Source organism: Salmo salar, chromosome 18 (assembly GCF_965601325.2).
Source record: "Salmo salar chromosome 18, fSalSal1, whole genome shotgun sequence".
NCBI lineage: Eukaryota > Metazoa > Chordata > Actinopteri > Salmoniformes > Salmonidae > Salmo > Salmo salar.
The window spans coordinates 72521140-72545391 of NC_138308.1; the positions used below are offsets into that span (position 1 = coordinate 72521140).

A 24252-nucleotide genomic window follows, 5' to 3' on the forward strand; every position below is an offset into this window, starting at 1 on the left:
AATGAACTCAGTCCCATCTTTAGCTCAGGGGGAATAGAGGAATCATCATCCAAACCAGACATTATTAGGAAGGGTGACGTTTCCTCTCAGTTGAATTCCATTCAAGGTTGTGTTTGATATGAGATTCTGTGTGCATGAGTTTACATACTCATAATGTAGTTTATATAGGCCTATTTGTTGTGGTTGTAGGAGAATTAGTTAGATGTAAAAGGATGGTAAAGTGTGATATTTTTCCTAATGGTAGGCTGATGGGACTAATGGGCTACTATTCCCGAATATTGGGATATGAGGTCTTTTTGGCATATGTTTTGTCTGAGCCTTACCAAGTACAAGGCCTAACGGTACATAACACGATGGGGGCGACGAAACAACGGAAGCCTCTACTTTTCAATGAAGGGAAGCGAAGTGGGCGGGGTGACCGTTGGGCGATTCGAGCCTGTGGTAACGTAAACGGGGGAGATCTAAATTGTGGAAAGCTGAACTTTATGCAAATACTCTGCGATGTCACGGTGCTATTGACCAATTTAAGCACATTATAGCTTCCAGCCCTACTGGATTGGCTGTTGATATTTAGCAGTACCTAGCTAGCACCCAAACGAGGGCGAGGCTGGCGAGGCAAAATACAAGTGCTAGTTAACAGGGCCGGTAACAGCGTTGGCAGGATTGTGGGTTGGCAGGACTTGTACAGTGTTTGTTTGCAGATCTCTGTTTCTGTTTACGTTTTGTCTTGTGGATCCTTTCATTACCAACCGCGCGTGTGTGTTTATTTATGTGAGAGATCAGGCGTCTGTGCCCACGCTGCCAGGAAGCTGGCATGGCCATAGCATGACCGTGAGTCATACCCACCACCACTGTGTGATACCAGTTTGCTCCTGACTCCTACTGGCACCATACTATCAGCTTGAGAATAAGGGTCTCTGTTTGTGTTACAGAGTGGTCTACCGTTAAGTATCCAAAGAAGAAGAAAAAAATGCTTCTTGTATGCCGGGTAGTGTGGTACTTGGTCTTCAATAATCCAGTGAGATTGTAAATGTATGGTTTGACTAGGTCATTGTATTCAACAGCTAGGCAATATGATTTGTTACAGTGGATTTTACTGGCCTACTTATCCTGACAATGTGTCCATAGTCCATCAATATGGATATTTGAATTGTCACATGGCACTTAGCAAGCTGCATTAAAAGACAATGCAGCTCAGCCTCGTTTAGCTATTGGTAATTCAATGCATGATTTAGATATTGTACCAAGATGCATAAATAACTCACTCCCAGTTGCGTGAAAAATATGTTATTGATTACATCAGCCACTTAAGTTGTGTGTTTTGTTTGGACTGCTGCAAATACCCATTAATTGAACAGTATGAACCTGGGCCTTCATCCTTAATCGTGTGAGCGTGCATGTGTGTGTGCATGCCAGACGACGCAATTCAAATGCCACTCTTGATCTTCGCTTACCCATGCAAGCATGTTGACTCTGAAGTCTTAACTATTCATGACATCTGAAATATATGCCGTGGGAGTAGCTTCTTCAAACCTTGAGCTGTAAGGCATGTACACTGAGTGTACAAAACATTAAGAAAACCTTGCTTGTATGAGTTGCCCTCAGACCAACCTTAATTCGGTGGTGCATGGACTCTACAAGGTGTCGAAGGCGTTCCACAGGTATGCTGGCCTATGTTGACTCCAATGCTTCCCATAGTTATCAAGTTGGCTGGAGGTCTTTTGGGTGGTGGACCATTCTTGATACACACGGGAAACTGTTGAGCGTGAAAAACCAGGCAGCGTTCAGTTCTTGACACAATCAAACCGGTTCGCCTGGCACCTACTACAATACCCTGTTCAAAGGCACAAATATTTTGTCTTTCCCATTCACACTCTGAATGGCACACACACATTCCATGTCTCAATTGTCTCAAGGCCAAAAAATCCTTCTTTAACCTGTCTTCTCTTCATCTACACTGATTTGAAGTAGATTTAACAAGTGCCATCAATAAGGGAGCATAGCTTTCACTTGGTCAGTCTATATCATGGAAAGAGCAGGTGTTCATAATGTTTTGTACATTCAGTGTATACCACTGTTACAGACCAGGGTTGTTTCTGTTTAAAAGCCTGATGTACTACTTTCTGAGTTGTGATCTGAAATGTCTGGAACAGCTTTGAGAGAGCCAGACCACTCTATGCATTCGCATTAAACACTAACAAGACAAGTTGTTTTCCAGTCACAAGTCCACTAACCACCACCAGACAAACACATTCTTTGTGCCATAAGAGCATTGATCTAGAACACATTTAATGGTGTGCTTTATTATACGGCAAAAAGTGTATTAAGACTGAAAGCTAGCTCTGACAGTTAACTGTGAGGTGTAACCATGGATACGGAGATTTAAATCTCTGCAGAAAGTAGTACCAACAGTGGCTTGTCTCCTCTGTCTGCTATAGTGCACTGCATAGCATACTAAGGACTCTGTTCAATCAAACTAACTCACTATCTGATGGTGAAGGGGTCCGGACGAACAACATTATTTTTGTGATATGAGAATGCACGGCCGGATTCATTTGGATGAGAACTTTGTTTACTGCGTGAAGCCAAAACTAAATAAACTTGACTGCATTTTCATTTGCACACACACATTCTCAGAGGAAGAATTGCTGCCTGTGGTTTTGCCCCCCTCTGAGCAAAGTAGATGGCCCAGGGAAAGAGCATGTTATGTGGGATGTATCTCAGCTCCTTTGTGCCTGAAGCCCAGTCCCACTCACTCTCTCCAGAATCGTTCCATGTCATTTCAGCAAGCCATGACGCCACCCATCTTCGATTGTTCTGAAATCTTTTCTGTAGTTAGAAACCGATAAGATAAGCATTCCTGTAACATTATTTTGTGAAATATAATTTGAACTCTGAAAAAAATGTAGCTAATAGATTGCACCCAAATTGTTCATTTTCATTTATGGATTCAGAAAGTATTCAATAAATATAGCAGCTATCATTTGATTTGGACAACATCTTCCTACCAGTGAGTAGTAATACATGAGGAATTCCCAAAAGATTCAGAATGCCACCAATGGACCCCCCCACACCCCATGCCAGTCCCACCACAACAACTAGTATCTGTTCTCCATGTCTGACAAGTAGTATGAAGCTGCGGTTTGGAGTATTGCTTCTTAATACTATAATGTATTCCTAGTGATTTTGGTAATGGTTATGTTCCGTCTCTTGCCTTAATTCCCATAATAGAGTGGGAAAGTACCAGGTTTTGCCCAGTAGATAGTGCTATTCCTGCTACCTACCTTTGTATCCAGTTTGCTGGTCTCGTGTTTATTAAATTGATCACAGTATTTTCTTTGAAAGTTTGGGTAGAAAACCATTAGCTCTAGCTCATGGTGATGACAAATTGTGTGGCCATCCTCACAAGTCAAGCCAGTCCTCCATGAAAGCAATTTAGTTTGTCCTTCTCTAGCAACCTAATGGTTCAACCCAACTCTCCTTTAATAGTCTAACAAATGGCAGCTCTCTGAGAGGGCTTATTCCTATGGTGCAATTCTCATGAATACTTTTCCTACAAGCCCACAACTTGGAGAAATGGGCTAGTGACGAAACTGCTGTGAGAACCCTAATAAAATAAAACAATTATAAACCATTGTGTGGCAGTCTTATGTTTTCCAATACAATTATTAGAAAACATCTCTATGGGTAGTATGATAAGTGACATTTACCATTAAACCCAATACCAGTGCCATTGTGTTGTTGGGACTTTCACCATTGTAGACCATTAGAGACCATAACATTTAAACCATTAGAACTGCTGTAGCCTAATGGTTTGCTTGTTCACCAGGAATGGTCTAGCTAATACACCACACACTCAAAGGGGCCGTTTCCTGGACAAAGATTAATCCTAGACTAAAAAGCATTTTCAACTGAGTTTTTCCATTGAGTTTGGCTGTTCTGTCTAGGCTTAATCTGTGTCCGGGAAACAGCCCCTCAATCCATTCTCAACCAATAGAAACTCATGATGCTGAAAAGCCCTTGGCTAAATAAATAAATGATCTCTCCAATACATTTTAATAGAAAGTTAGCAAAATTAGATAAGATCTTGATACCATAGAAAGGAAAATACCTGTCTATCTGTGGGAAAATCACCCTGATTTAACTCTTTAGTCATCACAGTTTACCTAGCGACCGGTTTTTTATTATTAAATGAGCAAAAAATATAATTTTATTTGGAATGGCAAACTAGACAAAATGAAAGGTCCTAGTTATATAATGAATATGAATTAGGAGGGCAGAAATTAAATATTAAAGCATTAGAAATTAAATATTAAAGCATTAGACCTCTCACTAAAGGCATCAGTCATACAAAAGTTATAGTTAAATCCAAAATGGTTCTCCAGTAAATTAGTAAGAATGTCTCACCCCATGTACAAGAATTGCCTTTTTCCCTTTATTCAGATTACAACCGCTCACTTTCGGTTATTTGAAAACGAAATCAGCTCCAAAATATCGTTATTTTTTAAACAAGCCATAGAAAGTTGATTGCAATTTCAGTTTAATCCACCTGAAAAGACAGAACAAGTAATACAACATATATTGTGGTTAAACTGAAATATACTAATTGATAAAAAACGTAGATTCTTTTTATAAAATGTAAAAAAAAATAAAAAAAATCTCTCTATATATATATATATATATATATATATATATATATATATATATATATATATATATATATAATCTTGGTAAATTATATCATAAATAGGACTGGTGGAGTTGTCACACATGCAGCTAACAAAGACATATGGAAATGTCTACTCAAAATTACAACCAACTAATTGCAGCATTACCGCAAAAATGTGCGGGGATAAGTAAGGAAATGGAAGGGGGAAAAGTAAGGAACTTGTCTGTCGGCCTTGCATTAAAGACCAAAATAGGTTCAAGAATATTGTGATAAATAAAAATATATACAAAGTTCATTTAAGGACCAAAAAAATGACAGCTGCACCACATAAATTGTAAAATAGTTGGGAAGAGATCTTCGATGTACCGATTACATGGCACAACGGCAACGGATTCAAAACTTCAAATTCTTCTATTTTAAATGATTCTACAAATTTCTTGCAACCAATAGAATGTTATATAAAGTTGAAGTCGGAAGTTTACATACACCTTAGCCAAATACATTTAAACTCAGTTTTTCACAATTCCTGACATTTAATCCTGGTAAAAATTCCCTGTTTTAGGTCAGTTAGGATCACCACTTTATTTTAAGAATGTGAAATGTCAGAATAATAGTAGAGAGAATGATTTATTTCAGCTTTTATTTCTTTCATCACATTCCCAGTGGGTCAGCAGTTACATACACTCAATTAGTATTTGGTAGCATTGCCTTTAAATTGTTTAACCTGGGTCAAATGTTTCAGGTAGCCTTCCACAAGCTTCCCACAATAAGTTGGGTGAATTTTGTCCCATTCCTCCTGACAGAGCTGGTGAAACTGAGTCAGGTTAGTAGGCCTCCTTGCTTGCACACACGGTTTTTTCAGTTCTGCCCACAAATGTTCTATAGGATTGCGGTCAGGGCTTGTGATGGCCACTCCAATACCTTGACTTTATTGTCCTTAAGCGATTTTGCCACAACTTTGGAAGTATGCTTGGGGTCATTGTCCATTTGGAAGACGCATTTGCGACCAAGCTTTAACTTCCTGACTGATGTCTTGAGATGTTGCTTCAATATATCCACATCATTTTCCTGCCTCATGATGCCATCTACTTTGTGAAGTGCATCAGTCCCTCCTGCAGCAAAGCACCCCCACAACATGATGCTGCCACCCCGTGCTTCACGGTTGGGATGGTGTTCTTCGGCTTGCAAGCCTCCCCCTTATTCCTCCAAACATAACGAGGGGCATTATGGCCAAACAGTTCTATTTTTGTTTCATCAGACCAGAGGACATTTCTCCAAAAAGTATGATATTTGTCCCCATGTGCAGTTACAAACCGTAGTCTGTCTTATTTATGGCAGTTTTGGAGCAGTGGCTTCTTCCTTGCTGAGCTGCCTTTCAGATTATGTCGACATAGGACTCTTATTTACTGTGGATTTAGATACTTTTGTACCTGTTTCCTCCAGCATTTTCACAAGGCCCTTTGCTGTTGTTCTGGGATTGATTCGCTTTTTTCTCACCAAAGTATGTTCATCTCTAGGAGACAGAACGTGTCTCCTTCCTGAGCGGTATGACGGCTGCGTGGTCCCATGGTGTTTATACTTGCGTATTATTGTTTGTACAGATGAAAGTGGTACCTTCAGGCGTTTGGAAATTGCTCCCAAGGATGAACCAGACTTGTGGAGGTCTACAATTTTTTTTCTGAGGTCTTGGCTGATTTCTTTTGATTTTTCCATGATGTCAAGCAAAGAGGCACTGAGTTTGAAGGTAGGCCTTGAAATACGTCCACAGGTACACTTCCAATTGACTCAAATGATGTCAATTAGCTTATCAGAAGCTTCTAAAGCCATGACAACATTTTCTGGAATTTTCCAAGCTGTTTAAAGGCACAGTCAACTTAGTGTATGTAAACTTCTGACCCACTGGAATTGTGATACAGTGAATTATAAGTGAAATAATCTGTCTGTAAACAATTACTTGTGTCATGCACAAAGTAGATGTCCTAACCGACTTGCCAAAACTATAGTTTTAACAAGAAACCTAAGTGTATGTAAACTTCTGACTTCAACTGTATATGGGTAATGCAATCTTCCCAGCTCTGTAGAGTTTGCTGCGAGGAGGCAGAGTCATTAGATCATTTATTTTGGTACTGTCCAGATGTAGTTCGTTTTTGGTCACAGGTCCAGGAATGGCTGAAGAATTGCAACATTTACCTAGAGCTAACGCTGCAGATACATTAGCACTACTGGGTGATCTGAAACATCATAGTCAATTGATCAATAATATAATAATTATTTTAGCAAAAAGTTTTCTTTAATTTACAATCTGTAGAAACTCTTAGAATCGAAAGGTTCAGTACTTTTGTGAAGCATCACAGCACAGTTGAAAAATATATGGCAAATGGAAATCCAATATTGATGGTGTTAAGTGATAGATGGGAGGGGTTGAATGGAGCTGGTGGGACTAATAACAAGATGATAACAAATGTAAAACATACTGGGTCTGTAAAATGTATATATGTTCAGAGCTTTTGTGAAATAGCACAGTTACAAATATATGGCAAATAGAAATCAAACTGGATGGACATCAGAAATTGAGGAAGGTCAGGACTAAAAACAAACAAAATATAACTATTGTAAAACAGATTGTGTCTAAAATGTATGTAGTATGCATAAGGTTGGAAGTAGAAGCCTACATGTTATTGTTTATTAGTTTACTCTAATTGGGGGAGGGGTGGTAGTGTTTGCTGGGAGTAGTAAAGGAAAATATATTCTAAGAAGATGTGTATTTGTATGTGTGCGTATGTATATGTGTGTGTGTGTGTGTGACACACAGCGTTGTACGAGATCTTCAGTTTCTTGGCAAATTCTCGCATGGAATAGCCTTAATTTCTCAGAACAAGAATAGACTGATGAATTTCAGAAGAAAGTTCTTTGTTTCTGGCCATTTTGAGCCTGTAATCGAACCCACAAATGCTGATGCTCCAGATACTCAACTAGTCTAAAGAAGGCCAGTTTTATTGCTTCTTTAATTAGAACAACACTTTTCTGCTGTGCTAACATAATTGCAAAAGGGCTTTCTAATGATCAATTAGCCTTTAAAAATGATCAACTTGGATTAGCTAACACAACGATCTATTGGAACACAGGAGTGATGGTTGCTGATAATGGGACTCTGTACGCCTATGTAGATATTCCATTAAAAATCAGCCGTTTCCAGCTACAATAGTCATTTACAACATTAACAATGTCTACACTGTATTTCTGATCAATTTGATGTTATTTTAATGGACAAAAAAATTCTTTCAAAAACAAGGACATTTCTAAGTGACCCCGAACTATTGAACGGTAGTGGGGATTGGAAATGATGCAGGCAATTACATTGATGGAAGCGACAATAAATACATTTTTAAAAGTATTTATTTTTAAGAAATAACTCTTAGAGTGGTCAACCAATCCTAATCCAACCATTCCTTATCATGACCATAATGGTGAATTTATACTGGATATGTAGTTATTGGCATCCTCTGACTGGATAAAAATATAGTAGAAACAGTGCCATTTAGTGGGCAAAACATGGCTGTATACCAAAAAAGACTGTATAGTGATTGTTGGCGTGGGGGGGTCCGTGTGTGGCTTTTGACCATTGTTTTGTGTTCCTCATGTCTTACTCATTGTAAGGAAGAAATTGGGTCCACGTCGGACGTTGGGAACTCTATCTATTGAATATTATCGGAATCCTATAAAGCAAAATTGCCAATCTGGGTGCGATCAATTAGCTTAATTTCTCAGCAATGAAATTATATATATTTATAATTTTGCAGGAATGCTAATCTTACCTGTTCTTTAATGCAAAAACTGTTTCAGAAATCCTCCTTGTGCTTTTTGAGGTGGAATGCCCCTCCATTAAGCTAGCCAAAGAGCCAATGTGTTCACCCCCCCCCTCCGCCATTTGACCGCTCCAGGGAACTTTAGCATTTCCATTTACTTCTTTTACCCTGGAGAAACCAAACCACATCAGAAGGGGCGCCACCCCTCCCTCATTATTAAAGGCGTTTTTTATTGCCTTCCTTGTTTGTGGAAACCCTGAGTCATTCATCCTTGATCTTTCACTTAACATGAAACTGTGTTGTCTCGCTCTGGACCATTATGCAATCCTTTTGAGGGGTGAAATCCAACAGGGGTGCACCACTCAGGCTCTTGAGTAGTACTGGGAAATAACCGAGTAAATTCACTTAACTTGCGTCCATCTAAGGACTATGATGATGCATCATGGGTGAATACAACTTTATTTTAAAAATGATTGGCGTTTTCACCGGAACTTGAAAAAGTGACACTGTTTTTACTTAATAAATATTATAGTTTAATGTAAACTTTGACTTGTTACATTTTTATGATTTATGGACAAACTACAGCAACATATTTTGTTTTATTCAAATAAATTAGGTTTTTCTAAAGTACAATTGTATAGAATGACTCGAGTTTAGTCCGGACACATTTCTGTAAAAAGAATTAACGGTGAAAAAGTACAACATTCTGTCAAAAATATATATATTTTCAAACAAGACACTTTGCCAAAAACTAGACTTCTTAGTCTTCAGAGTGATAGTTTATTTTTGCAAATGCATTATGGTTTTGTAACTACATTTTAAAGTTTAAAGCTAGTTTAATGAGAATCAAATAACCCTAATTCTATCCCTAAACCTAAACTTCACCCTTATGCCTAAAATAGCCTTTTCTTTGTGGGGACCGCCAAAATGTCCGCACTTGTCAGAATTTTCCTTGTCCCCACAAGGATAGTAAAATCAAACAAACACACAAACACCGACTTCATGGCATCCCACCTACCACGGCTGTTTGAGTTTAAACATACCCTTTCACTTACTGTAGACCGTATGTGGTTCATTATTGCTTCTGTCCAAATATGTATAGTTGTGAATGCACAAGTGCAAAACTCAGTACTACTTGTCCCTGTCCTTTCCTTGTACAGACAGGACACAATACCCATGTAGCTTAGTGCATGACATTTACTTGGAACAAACAGGGCACAGTTTGGGTCACCTTTCTGACATGGTGAGAGAGTGTTATGTATTTTTATGGAAGCAACTGCAGGGGTACAAATGTACAGTAGTCTGTAACCTAGGTGACAGCGCTGTTGTGAGGTCCCAGTCTTTACATAGGGCTGGCACAACTATTGTATAATCGTGTAACTGACAATTATGGACAATAACAGTGAACTTTAAGAAAATGATCGCCATCGTCTTAATACATTTATTTTAGGTGAGAGAGGGATTCAACTGTATATTCAAGTAGATATAGTTTACCTAATTGGAGTTCCCGTGTGGCTCAGTTGGTAGAGCATGGTGTTTGCAACGCCAGGGTTGTGGGTTCGATTCCCACGGGGGACCAGTACGGGAAAAAAAATAAATGTATGCATTCACTACTGTAAGTCGCTCTGGATAAGAGCGTCTGCTAAATGACTAAAATGTAATGTAAAGTGAGTTTGTGGTGGTTAGAGTTGGTAATAATTTTACGAGCAGAACAGCGTGGTCGGGAGAATAAGCTTAATTTCAAAAGTTCGAAGCGTTAAGATCATTAACAATTTTTTAAATAGGGGTGTCAACAAGGCTGTGTTGTATTTATTAGGTGCACTACATGGCCAAAAATATGTTGTCGAACATCTCATTCCAAAATCATGGGCATTAATATGGAGTTGGTACCCCCCCTTTGCTGCTATAACAGCCTCCACTCTTCTGGGAAGGCTTTCCACTAGATGTTGGAACATTGCTGCGGGGACTTGCTTCCATTCAGCCACAAAAGCATTACTGAGGTCGGGCACTGATGTTGCGCGATTAGGCCTGGCTCGCAGTCGGCGTTCCAATTCATTCCAAAAGTGTTCGATGGGGTTGAGGTCAAGGCTCTGTGCAGACCAGTCAAGTTCTTCCACACCGATCTCGACAAACCATTTCTGTATGGACCTCGCTTTGTGCACAGGGGCATTGCCATGGTGAAACAGGAAAGGGCCTTTCCCAAACTGTTGTCACAAAGTTGGAAGCACAGAATTGTTTAGAATGTCATTGTATGCTGTAGTGTTAAGATTTCACTTCACTGGAACGAAGGGGTCTAGCCCGAACCCAGAATCGTCTGTCGGACTGCCAGATGGTGTAGCATGATTCATCACTCCAGAGAAGGCGTTTCCAGAGTGCAATGGCAGCAAGCTTTACACCACTCCAGCCGACTCTTGGCATTGCGCATGGTCCTTTTAGGCTTGTGTGCGGCTGCTTGGCCATGGAAACCCATTTCATGAAGCTCCTGACGAGCAGTTCTTGTTTGAAACTCGGTAGTGAGTGTTGCAACCGCGGACAGATGATTTTTATGCGCTTCAGCACTCTGCGGTCCCTTTCTGTGAGCTTGTGTGGCCTACCACTTCGGGGCTGAGCTGTGTTGCTCCTAGACGTTTCCACTTCACAATAACAGCACTTACAGTTGTCCTGGGCAGCTCATTTGACGAACTGACTTGTTGGGAAGGTGGCATCCTATGACGGTGCAATGTTGAAAGTCACTGAGCTCTTCAGTAAGGCCATTCTACTGTGAATGGTTGTCTATGGAGATTGCATGGTTGTGTGCTCGATTTAATACACCTGTCAGCAACAAGTGTGACTAAAATAGCCAAATCCACTAATTTGAAGGGGTGTCCACATGCTTTTGGCCATGTAGTGTATGTCTGAGCAAATTTTCGAAGGTGCATTATGATAGATACACTACAAGCTCAAAACATTTTTCTACAAAAATTACGACTATGACAATCCCCATGTCCATTTGCGTGACAGTGTATCGTTTCCCAAAAATCCAGAATCGTCATAGCCCATACTTGACGCTGAGAGTTGTATGAAGAAGTGGGTCAAGTTGTTGTGACCACAATAGGTTATGTTACGATTATGGCAAGAAACGTTGGAGAGGGAGAGAGCAACAAAACGGATACACAGCCAGGAGACAGCAAGAATAATTTGCGGTCTTCTGGCTGTGTATCCGTTTTGTTGCTCTCTCCCTCTCCAATGTTTCTTTGATCAACAACAATGAACAAAAATATAAACGCAACATATAAAGTGTTTCATGAGATGAAAAAAAAAATAAAATCCCAACATTTTCTATACCTTATTTCTTGCTATAAATAATGGCACAAATTTGTTTACATACCTATTAGTGAGCGTTTCTCCTTTGCCAAGATAATCCATCCACCTGACAGGTGTAGCATATCAAGAAGCTGATTAAACGGCATGGTCATTACACAGGTGCACCCTGTGCTGGGGCATTACAAGGCCACTTTAAAATGTGCAGTTTTGTCACAACACAATGCCACAAATGTCTCATGTCTTGAGGGTGACTGTAGGAATGATTACCTGGGCCTGGCTCCCCAATGGGTGGGCATATTTTCCTACATGAACTGTAACTCAGTAAAATCTTTGAAATTGTTGCATGTTGCTTTTATATTTTTGTTCAGTATACAATGCAAACTTGAGTCGGACATTCAAATTGGTTCCAGATTATGAAGCCATTTTTTGGGGGCTTACATTCAGGTTTGACACTCGATACTCTAAATGTGATGGTTTTGGTGTGTTTCTGCGTTGAGTATGGTGATATTTATCAGTACTTCCGTGTGCTTCTTCATGCCATTGGTTTTTCCTGTATTGTACTCGATAGCATCTCCTCATCAAACTACACGTGAAACACCAGATAACATCTGACCAATTAAGTGTCAAGGATTAGGTCACAGTGCCGTGCTAAAAGTCTCTGAGACCGAGATTATTAAACACTGTTATGAAGTGGGCTAAATTAAGTCCAGAGCCTGCCTGGTGCTCCTCCTTCAGTTCAGAGGGGCCACGTTTCTCTCCTGCTCCTGCCCCATGCTGCAGCTGACTCACGACTGGAAAATGTCACTTCCTGCATGATTTTCCACCGCTCTTTGAAGAGAATGGGATGTTTGCTTTTTTAGCTTTTCTTTCTTCTTAGACAGCCGTTTGCTTCTTTTTGCCGTATCCTCCTCCCAAAGCCCAGTGTTTTTCTTGGACGTCTGAATAACCGCTTTTTGCACCGTAAAGTAGTTATCCTAACTGTATAAATCAAAATGGTCAGTGTTTAGAGGTCCCCCACTCTCCCACAAGCAAGGTAACCTGGGACTTACGCTGCCATGTTATTTGAGACTACCGTTGACAGTATTTATGCCTGTGCTTATTGTGCACAGTAAATGGCTTGTTCAAGGTATATGTTGAGGGATTTGAGTAATTTACAGACTATAATAAGTTATTAGTTATAATATCTACCAGCAGAAGAAACAAGCTGTGATAGTTTCCAACCCCTCTCACTGAGAGCAGAGGATTCGCGCCCCATTAGCTGTTAGACTAATTGCATCTAATTACTACCTCTATGCCATAGTGCTCGTTATGGCTAATTGATGAATCATTCTACTTCTTCTACAGCAGGAAATCGAAGCATCTGATTAATCCTCGCCCAGCTTTAGCATATGGTCGTCTTGAATCTCGGGAAGGAAGCGTTTTTATATCCCAAGTGAATAGAATAACAGGACCCCATGCTCTCGTTTTCCAGAGAACGTTTTGTAACACTCGTGTCATCTTGATTTATGCTTACAATGGTGTTTTGGTGCATTCCGCTCGGCTCTGCCGCTCTCCTCTGCCTCTCCCTAGTCACCGACGCTCCTAACTCTCTCCATGTCCCTTAGTATGGGACTGGGAAGTGATATACAGTGACAGGAGTGTTTGTGAATAAGTCGCGTCGTTTCACAAGACCCCTGTCATTCCTTAGTACTTTATGGTGGGATGCTGTTTAGACACGTATACGTATTCAGTCATTAGGGATTCCACATACACTGTTAGAATGTAAAGGACTGTCCCATGGTGCCTGTGTGATATAAGGAGCAGGTCATTCCCATGTGACTTGCTCTGTACCATTTTATAGACTACGACCTAGGCTACATTGCTCTTACAGGATAAGGCCCAAATTCGGCCCAAATTCCATAGACATATCCCTACGTTGATAACAAACAAAAAAACATTTTCCCATTCTCTGACCTCTATCCTCACTTTTTACCTTGCCCCACCTGTCTCTTCTCTCCCCAGGCACGACCAGCCATGATTGAGGACAAGGGCCACCGTGTGACCGACTACTTTGTGGTGGCCGGGCTGACGGACAAGTCCACGCCCCTGGAGCAGGACCTGTCGGAGACCAAGTCCAGCGGGCCCAAGGCGCCCATTACTGACCTGGCCGTCATCAACAAGTCAGCCGGCGAGACTGTTCCCGAGGGCTTCACCTGCATGGAGAGCACCTACAGTGGGCAGCAGGCCAACCTCAACCACGGCAGCCTTAAGAGCCACGAGCTGTTCCTCTGCTACAAGAGGGACCGCGACAAGCCCCCGCTCATCGACATCGGGTGAGTCCGTCTGTGTGCGCTTTGCTGTGAAACCCCCCCCCAAAAAAGGGTGTTTCACAATGGTATCATTAGGGTGAACTCTGAAACAGGTGCGCCATAGCCTCATAATCCCTTCCTCATCCCAATGAGACCAATTACCAGAATAGTCATCTCTAATAGAGCTGCAAAGTACATCTACCTTAATCCCTTTCTTTGAGAACGACACTGATAGGAGAGAAAATGGTAACGAAAATTGCCACTTGTCTATTATTGAGCTATTGTGGAATAACCCTCTGCAATGTAGGCCTATTGCTTGCTTATTATTTGTAGTGCTTTTGGGTTACAGTGAGGGGGAAAAAAGTATTTGATCTCCTGCTGATTTTGTACGTTTGCCCACATTTTAATGATAGGTTTATTTGAACAGTGAGAGACAGAATAACAACAAAAGAATCCAGAAAAATGCATGTTAAAAATGTTATAAATTGATTTGCATTTTAATGAGGGAAATAAGTATTTGACCCCCTCTCAATCAGAAAGATTTCTGGCTCCCAGGTGTCTTTTATACAGGTAACGAGCTGAGATTAGGAGCACACTCTTAAAGGGAGTGCTCCTAATCTCAGTTTGTTACCTGTATAAAAGACACCTGTCCACAGAAGCAATCAATCAATCAGATTCCAAACTCTCCACCATGGCCAAGACCAAAGAGCTCTCCAAGGATGTCAGGGACAAGATTGTAGACCTACACAAGGCTGGAATGGGCTACAAGACCATCACCAAGCAGCTTGGTGAGAAGGTGACAACAGTTGGTGTGATTATTCGCAAATGGAAGAAACACAAAAGAACTGTCAATCTCCCTCGGCCTGGGGCTCCATGCAAGATCTCACCTCGTGGAGTTGCAATGATCATGAGAACGGTGAGGAATCAGCCCAGAACTACACGGGAGGATCTTGTCAATGATCTCAAGGCAGCTGGGACCATAGTCACCAAGAAAACAATTGGTAACACACTACGCCGTGAAGGACTGAAATCCTGCAGCACCTGCAAGGTCCCCCTGCTCAAGAAAGCACATATACATGCCCGTCTGAAGTTTGCCAATGTACATCTGAATGATTCAGAGGACAACTGGGTGAAAGTGTTGTGGTCAGATGAGACCAAAATGGAGCTCTTTGGCATCAACTCAACTCGCCGTGTTTGGAGGAGGAGGAATGCTGCCTATGACCCCAAGAACACCATCCCCACCGTCAAACATGGAGGTGGATAAATTATGCTTTGGGGGTGTTTTTCTGCTAAGGGGACAGGACAACTTCACCGTATCAAAGGGACGATGGATGGGGCCATGTACCGTCAAATCTTGGGTGAGACCCGCTTTCCCTCAGCCAGGGCATTGAAAATGGGTCGTGAATGGGTATTCCAGCATGACAATGACCCAAAACACACGGCCAAGGCAACAAAGGAGTGGCTCAAGAAGAAGCACATTAAGGTCCTGGAGTGGCCTAGCCAGTCTCCAGACCTTAATCCCATAGAAAATCTGTGGAGGGAGCTGAAGGTTCGAGTTGCCAAACGTCAGCCTCGAAACCTCAGTGACTTGGAGAAGATCTGCAAAGAGGAGTGGGACAAAATCCCTCCTGAGATGTGTGCGAACCTGGTGGTCAACTACAAGAAACGTCTGCCCTCTATGATTGCCAACAAGGGTTTTGCCACCAAGGACTAAGTCATGTTTTGCAGCGGGGTCAAATACTTATTTCCCTCATTAAAATGCAAATCAGTTTATAACATTTTTGACATGCGTTTTTCTGGATTTTTTTGTTGTTAGTATGTCTCTCACTGTTCAAATAAACCTACCATTAAAATTATAGACTGATCATTTATTTGTCAGTGGGCAAACATACAAAATCAGCAGGGGATCAAATACTTTTTTCCCTCACTGTATTTGCTAGATTAATTGAATGCATCCCCCCCCATTTGTGAAGTAAATCACATTTAATTTTAAAGCACTTTACTTTCTATCAGGGAAATAACAGCAGCCAGTAGTGTTGCGTTTTGAAAGAGTAATGCCAACCACTATCCTCAAATGAGTGTTTAGCCTTGATCCAGGGGGTTTGTTGGCGCCTGTCATTCTACTCTGTTAGATTTGCTAGCCACATATCTCCACTCTTCTTAACCAAACAACAAACTGGAGTTTCCAGTTACTTGGCTCGACTGATTAACAACAAAAATCCTCTGTCTTGCTTTGGGAACGCACATGTTTCTCTTCAACCGTCACTGACTAGAGTGTAAACAGCAGATCAAATATCAAGTGTTTACCCAAATAAATTACATAATCATACTCTGGCTCGTTATAGGCTCGTGAAGGACACGTAAAGGACACTTCTGGGAGTGGAGAGAGAAAATTCCATCTTGGATTTAGGTAGTTCCAACGTAGCATAATTATCGGAAACAGACATGGTTTGGGATGTGGAGACTTAGAATTCATTTTGTTGTTGAGCTCCTTGCAGGTTTGTGAGATTGAAGGATGAGAATAGAGGCTTAAAGCTATTGCCCCAAGGCTTCGTCTAGGCTTTGACTGCTAACTCAATCCAGTGTAGAGATACAATCCAGACCCTTTATCCTAATATACTTCTACTCCACAGCAGGCAAAGTGTGTTTAAATTGTCATTAAAACCCACATTACAACCAGTTTAATTATATGATTTCAACCAATTTCACCCCTGGGTCCATGTAGCTAATACCCACAGGGTCAAAATATCCACCAGTCATTGGTTAAAGACAGACCCGGTACCAGGATAAAGTGACTAAGAGGGTAGTTGAAATCTGTAAGGGGGCACGATCATGGCCTAAAATGAACTTTTTAGTCCACCAGCCATTCAAAAAATCTCCCAGCCACTCATATTTTGTATTTATAATTTATTTTTGTAATTTCTACACCCTTTTTTCTCCCCAATTTTGGGATTACGTACTTGTCTCATCGCTGCAACTCCCCAACGGGCTCGGGAGAGGCGAAGGTCAAGTCATGCGTCCTCAGAAACACCCTTAATGTTACAGCCTGAATTTAAAATTGATTAAATATATATTGTTGTCACTGGCCTACACACAATACCCCATAATGTCAATGTGGAATTATGTTTTTTGAAATGTTTACAAATTAATAAATATTCTCCTTTGTCATGGAAAGGCTAAATAAGTTCAAATTTGCTTAGCAAGTTGCATAGAGTGAGTCCATATATTTTACTATGTGCAATAATAGTGCTTAACATGATTTTTGAATTACTACCTCATATTTGTACCCCACACATAATTATCTGTAATGTCCCTGAGCAGGGAATTTCAAACACAGATTCAACCATAAAGACCAGGGAGGTTTTCCAATGCCTCACAAAGAAAGGCACCTATGATTTGAATATCCCTTTAAGCATAAGTTATTAATTACACTTTGGATGGTGTGTCAATACACCCAGTCACGACAAAGATACAGGCGTCGTTCTTAACTCAATTGTCGTAGAGCAGTGGTTCCCAAACATTTTATAGTCCCATACCCCTTCAAACATTCAACCTCCAGCTGCTGGGTCTGCGCACTATCAAATGTTGTTTTTTGCCATCGTTGTAAGCCTGCCACACACACTATACGATAAATGTATTAAACACAAGAATGAGGTTGAGTTTTTGTCACAACCTGGCTCGTGGGAAGTGACAGAGGTCTTGTAGGACCAGGGCACAAATAATAATATAATAATAATCAATAATTTTGGTCTTTATTTATGCCATCTTACAGATAAAACCATATTTATTCATAAATTGTGAATAACTCACCACATGTTAATGATAAGGGTGTGCTTGAAAGGATGCACGTAACTCTGCAATGTTGGGTTGTATTGGAGAGAGTCTCGGTCTTAAATCTTTTCCCACACACAGTCTGTGCCTGTATTTAGTTTTCATGCTAGTGTGGGACGAGAATCCATCTCACATAGGTACTTGGCTGCAAAGGGCATCAGTGTCTTAATAGCACGATTTGCCAAGGCAGGATACTCTGAGCGCAGCCCTATCCAGAAATCTGGCAGTGGCTTCTGATTTTAAATAAAACATTTACAGAACCGCTTGTTGCAATTTTGATGAGGCTTTCTTGTTCAGATATCGGTAAGCGGACTGGAGGTAGGGCATGAATGGGATAACGAATCCAGTTGTTTGTGTCGTCCGTTTCGGGAAAGTACCTGCGTTATTGCGCACCCAGCTCACTCAGGTGCTTCGCTGTATCATATTTGACATTGTCCGTAAGCTTGAGTTAATTTGCGCACAAGAAAATCCTACAATGATGGAAAGACCTGTGTGTTGTCCTTGTTAATGCAGACAGAGAAGAGCTCCAACTTCTTAATCATAGCCTCAATTTTGTCCCGCACATTGAATATAGTTGCGGAGAGTCCCTGTAATCCTCGATTCAGATCATTCAGGCGAGAAAAAACATCACCCAGATAGGCCAGTTGTGTGAGAAACTTGGCATCATGCAAGCGGTCAGACAAGTGAAAATTATGGTCAGTAAAGAAAACTTTAAGCTCGTCTCTCAATTCAAAAAAACTTGTCAATACTTTGCTCCTTGATAACCAACGCACTTCTGTATGTTGTAAAAGCGTTACATGGTCGCTGCCCATATCATTACATAATGCAAAAAATACACAAGAGTTCAGGGGCCTCTAACAAAGTTAACCATTTTCACTGTAGTGTCCAAAACGTCTTTCAAGTTGACAGGCATTTCCTTGGCAGCAAGAGCCTCTCGGTGGATGCTGCAGTGTACCCAAGTGGCATCGGGAGCAACTGCTTGCACGAGTGTTACCACTCCACTATGTCTCCCTGTCATGGCTTTTGCGACATCAGTACAGATACCAACACATCTTGACCACCAAAGTACTTTTGATGTACAAAGCTGTCCATTACTTTAAAAACATCCTCTCCTGTTGTCCTGGTTTCCAGTGGTTTGGAGAAGAGGATTTCTTCCTTAACTGACCCCCCAAAAACGTAAGGGACATATACCAGGAGCTGTGCCAGGCCCGCCACGTCTGTTGACTCATCCAGCTGTAACGCATAGAATTCACTGGCTTTTATGTGAAGCAGTAATTGTTTCAAAACATCTCCTGCCATGTCACTGATGCATCGTGAAACAGTGTTGTTTGATGAAAACATTGTCTGTATAGTTTTTTTGGGCCTTTTCCCCCAGCGTTGTCCCAGGTATATCCGCGGCAGCAGAAAGAATGAAGTCCTCCACAATAGTATGGGGCTTGCTTGTCCTAGTCACTCGGTAGCCCCTTATTAATTGTATCTGTTGCTTTTATACATGTCTTACTACTCGAAAGTCATCTTAATTCTCATTCAAAAAACTCCTGTGACTTATTTTTCAAATTGTCATGTTTCGTTTCTAAATTTCTCCACAAGAGTGAAGGTTTCATCAAGTTGTGAGATAGTACTTTTGCACATATATCACACTGTGGCTGAGGAAAGGCACTACTCCCAATATAAGTGAACCCCAAATCAATGTGGTTCTCATCATATTTGCGCCTCTTCGATGTTCCAACGTCCGTGTCTGTTCGGTGCTTTACCGGGTAAGGGGGCAGTAGCTCTTCGGCTGCATCAGATTCACAACTGTCAGTGTCCATGCTAGCTGGACTAGCAACAAATGTAGAATTGCTGACGCTAGCATTGGATGTGCTCCTGGAAGCAGAACAACTTGTGTCGTCGGCAGGTGTAGTACTGCTGATAGTAGCAGTACTACCAGTAGAGCTGGTATGTGTCGCTATGGATGCGGGCCTTATCTTTTTTAACCATTTATCAATTTTCGAGCAAACGGAATGAGCAGCAGCTACGTTTGGCTACATACGGACCGTTAGTGGAATTCCCGCGAGAGAGGAACGGTTAATGTGATTGGATGTTAATTATTTGACTAGGCTACCTGTATTTGACATTGTGTTGTTATTTCACTGAACACTAGATGGTTTAATTTTATTTTTGGTGGGGAAAAAACAAACTCACCCAAATGTATAGTGATTCATATGTTGATGTAAAAAATATATGCTGATCTGTGGTGTGTAATAAGGAGCAACCAGATGCTGCACTTGACGCATAAATGAAACTACTGATTCCAGTTACTAATAAGAACGCACCCATTAAGAAAATGACTGTAAAAACTGTTAAATCCCCTTGGATTGATGAGGAATTGAAAAATTGTATGGTTGAGAGGGATGAGGCAGAAGGTATGGCAATTAAGTCTGGCAGCCCAACTGATTGGCAAACGTACTGCAAATGAAGAAATCATGTGACTAATCTAAATAAAAACAAACTACACTATGAAAGAAAGAAATTATATGAAGAATGATAGTAAAAAGCTTTGGGGCACCTTCAATTACATTTTTTGGGAAAAAGCCAACTCGGCTCCTCCATTCATTGAATCAGATGGCTCATTCATCACAAAACCAACTGATATTGCAAACTAATGACTTTTCCATTGGCAAGATAAGCAAACTTAGGGATGACATGCCAGCAACAAATTCTGACACTACACATCCAAGTATTTCGGACCAAATTATGAAAGACAAGAATTGTACTTTTGGAAGAGGTGAAAAAAATGATTGTTGTCTATCAACAATGAAATGCCACCGGGGTCTGACAATCTGGATGGAAAATTACTGAGGATAATAGCAGACGATGTTGCCACTCCTATTTGCCACATCTTCAATTTAAGCCTACTAGAAAGTGTGTGCCCTCAGGCCTGGAGGGAAGCTAAAGTCATGCCGCTACCCAAGAATAGTAAAGCCCCCTTTACTGGCTCAATTAGCCAACCAATCAGCCTGTTACCAACCCTTGGTAAACTTCTGGAAAAAATTGTTTGACCAGATTACAATGCTATTTCACAGTAAACAAATTGACAACAGAATTTCAGCATGCTTGTAGGGAAGGACACTCAACAAGCACAGCACTTTTATTTTTTATTTTTATTTTTATTTTTTTTCACCTTTATTTAACCAGGTAGGCAAGTTGAGAACAAGTTCTCATTTACAATTGCGACCTGGCCAAGATAAAGCAAAGCAGTTCGACAACATACAAAAACACAGAGTTACACATGGAGTAAAATCAATGATGCAGTAGAAAAAAAAAATAAGACTATATACAATGTGAGCAAATGATGTGAGATAAGGGAGGTAAAGGCAAAAAAAATGCCATGGTGGCAAAGTAAATAAAGTATAGCAAGAAAAACACTGGAATGGTAGATTTGTAGTTTGAAGAAAGTTCAGAGATAAAAATATAAATAATATGGTGCAAAGGAGTACTTACACACTTACACAAATGACTGATGATTGGCTGAGAGAAATTGATGATAAAATGATTGTGGGGGCTGTCTTGTTAGACTTCAGTGCAGCTTTTGACAATATCGATCATAGTCTGCTGCTGGAAAAACGTATGTGTTAAGTTTGGGGGGGACAAGATCATACTTTTTGTAGAAATGTCCTTTGGTCTGATGAAACAAAAATAGAACTGTTTGGCCATAATGACCATTGTTATGCTTGGAGGAAAAAGGAGGAGGCTTGCAAGCCGAAGAAACACCATCCCAACCGTGAAGCACAGGGGTGGCAGCACCATGTTGTGAGGGTGCTTTGCTGCAGGAGAGACTGGTGCACTTCACAAAATAGATGGCATCATGAGGGAGGAAAATTATGTGTATATATTGAAGCAACATCTCAAGACATAAGTCAGGAAGTTAAAGCTTGGTCGCAAATGGGTCTTCCAAATGGACAATGACCCACAAGCATACTACCAAAGTTGTGGCAAAATGGCTTAAGGACAACAAAGTCAAGGTATTGGAGTGGCCATCACAAGCCCTGACCTCAATCCCATGTAAAATTTGTGGGCAGAACTGAAAAATTGTGTGCGAGCAAGGAGGCCTACAAACCTGACTCAGTTACACCAGCTCTGCCAGGAGGAATGGGCCAAAATTCACCCAACTTGTTGTGGGAAGCTTGTGGAAGGCTACCCGAAACGTTTGACCGAAGTTAAACAATTTTAAAGGCAATGCTACCAAAGACTAATTGAGTGTATGTGTGCACAGCCGGTAATACCGTATATATTCTGTGATGGCATGGTATGAAGGTATAGAAATCTGGATACTGCACAACCCTAGTGGGTAGGCTCTGCACGCGGAGCTAGCTGGAGCTCGGCAGCATCATTGCTGTTGGGCTTGACGGCGGCCTTGGTGGTTTGATGCTGCTGATCATCACTCTCCTTCTCTTTTGGCTTTGTTTGGGTACTTTGGCGAAGCCAATTTCTGATGCCCATCGTGGCAGATTAGCTGGTTTGAGCTAGCTAAATAGCCGAAGGCAGATAACACTAACGCTTTTTACAGCTAGCTAAGAAGCTTACTAAACTCTATAGTGGTGGTGTGAATGGCAGAGTTGAGTGAAGCAGCTTCAACAGTAAACTTGACCCCGCCCTCATAAATCAAAATCAAATATTATAGGCGGAGGCGTGTCACGTTATTCACTTAGCCTACAACAGATAAGAAGTGTCCCCCCCCTGCTTTTTATGGAAACCCAAAGGAGTCATACCTAACCGCTCTGGTGGCTTTCCATAGCCCCCATACACACACCGTGTCACGCTCTGTCCATTATGCTGACACAGCACAGCGGAGATTGATTTTTTTCTGTCACACAATCATTTGAACTTTTTTTGCTATATCGGGACATCAACTAAAACTGAGGGGGCACACATTTCAACTGAGGGGGCTAAGTCCCTTTTTGCCCCATCGTGGAGCCGGGCCCGGTTTAAGAAGGGACTGATTTGGTGTTTGCAAGTCTGGATGCAAGCCTCCTTGGCTGTTGTTCCATGGGATTCCTTCACTGGCTGCCTTGGTAAAGGTTTCAGAAGAATCCACTTCTTGTCAGAAAAGGGGGAGGTAGAATTGGGGATGAGGTCATAACATATTTTTGGCTCAGTGCCGCTCTCCCATCCATCTCAGCCATCTACGGATGACTATTCCACATCATGCTGTTATTCATCTCTGTCAGAAAGTTTCAACATAAGAATGGGCAAAATTATAAAAAATGGCACCTGTAAATTATTCATCGTCCTTCTGCTCTTCTCAGCAGTTGCAAGACCCCATTTCCTTGCCCCCCAGCCCCTGTGTTCAGTGTTTCACCATTGACTGTCACTGTTCCAACTTGTTCTTGTGTGTTAATTCGGAGTTCACTGGCGCTTGTCCTTCCTATGCGGCCTCTTTGGATTCTTTCGCCTCCCGTTCAGAATGAATGGTGCACCGGCTGCCAGATACAAAACATGAGGGCCTGGGACCTGTCTGTGTTCCTTCTCATGTCACAAAGTGTCCCTTCCTTGGCTCTTGTGACCTTCCCAGGATTGCAATTACTTGGTACAAGGAGGGCACGGCTATTGGCTGTGCCCAAGGCATGCTGCATATAAGAGACTCTGTCAAATCCTTGAAGGATATAAGGTCGGCGGAAGCAAGGATTTGACTTTGACTGCTAGTAACGTTGCTTTGGAACTCCTGCAGTAATTGCTGTCAACCAGAGTATAGGTTGTAGTGGTAGACTGATTGCATTCCTGATCACATCTAGATTCCTGTTTTTAATAATAATAAAAAAAAATGTTACCCATATTTTACCAGGTAAGTTGACTGAGAGCACATTCTCATTTACAGCAATGACCTGGGAAATCGTTGCAGGGGACGGGGGGGATGAATGAGCCAATTGGAAGCTGGGGATGATTAGGTGGCCATGATGGTATGAGGGCCAGATTGGGAATTTAGCCAGGACACCGGGGTTAACACCCCTACTCTTACGATAAGTTCCATGGGATCTTTAGTGATCACAGAGAGTCAGAACACCCGTTTAACGTCCCATCCAAAAGACGGCACCCTACACATGGCAATGTCCCCAATCACTGCCCTGGGGCATTGGGATATATATATATTTTTTTAGACCAGAGGAAAGCGTGCCTCCCACTGGCCCTCCAACACCTCTTCCAGCAGCATCTGATCTCTTATCCAGGGACCAACCAGGATCAACCCTGCTTAGCTTAAGAGGCAAGCCAGCAGTGGGATGCAGGGTGGTGTGCTGCTGGCCTGTGTGGGTGGATGCGGTGAGGTAGTTTTAAAAACCATGGAATGCTGAAATCCGAAGACTTGCATTTTGATAAT

General features: G+C 41.4%; 1 protein-coding gene across 3 annotated transcripts in view; it reads left to right on the forward strand.

The window, feature by feature from the left end:
* Positions 1–24252, forward strand: part of LOC106577584 (DENN domain-containing protein 4C) — an 81401-nt gene that overhangs the window by 18404 nt on the left and 38745 nt on the right. For all 3 annotated transcript variants that reach the window (XM_014155754.3, XM_045701340.2, XM_014155755.3), the window contains exon 2: positions 13780–14090. In XM_014155754.3, coding sequence (XP_014011229.1) covers positions 13792–14090 — 299 coding nt within the window. In that variant the 5' untranslated portion in view covers positions 13780–13791. The remainder of the gene's footprint in view (positions 1–13779; positions 14091–24252) is intronic.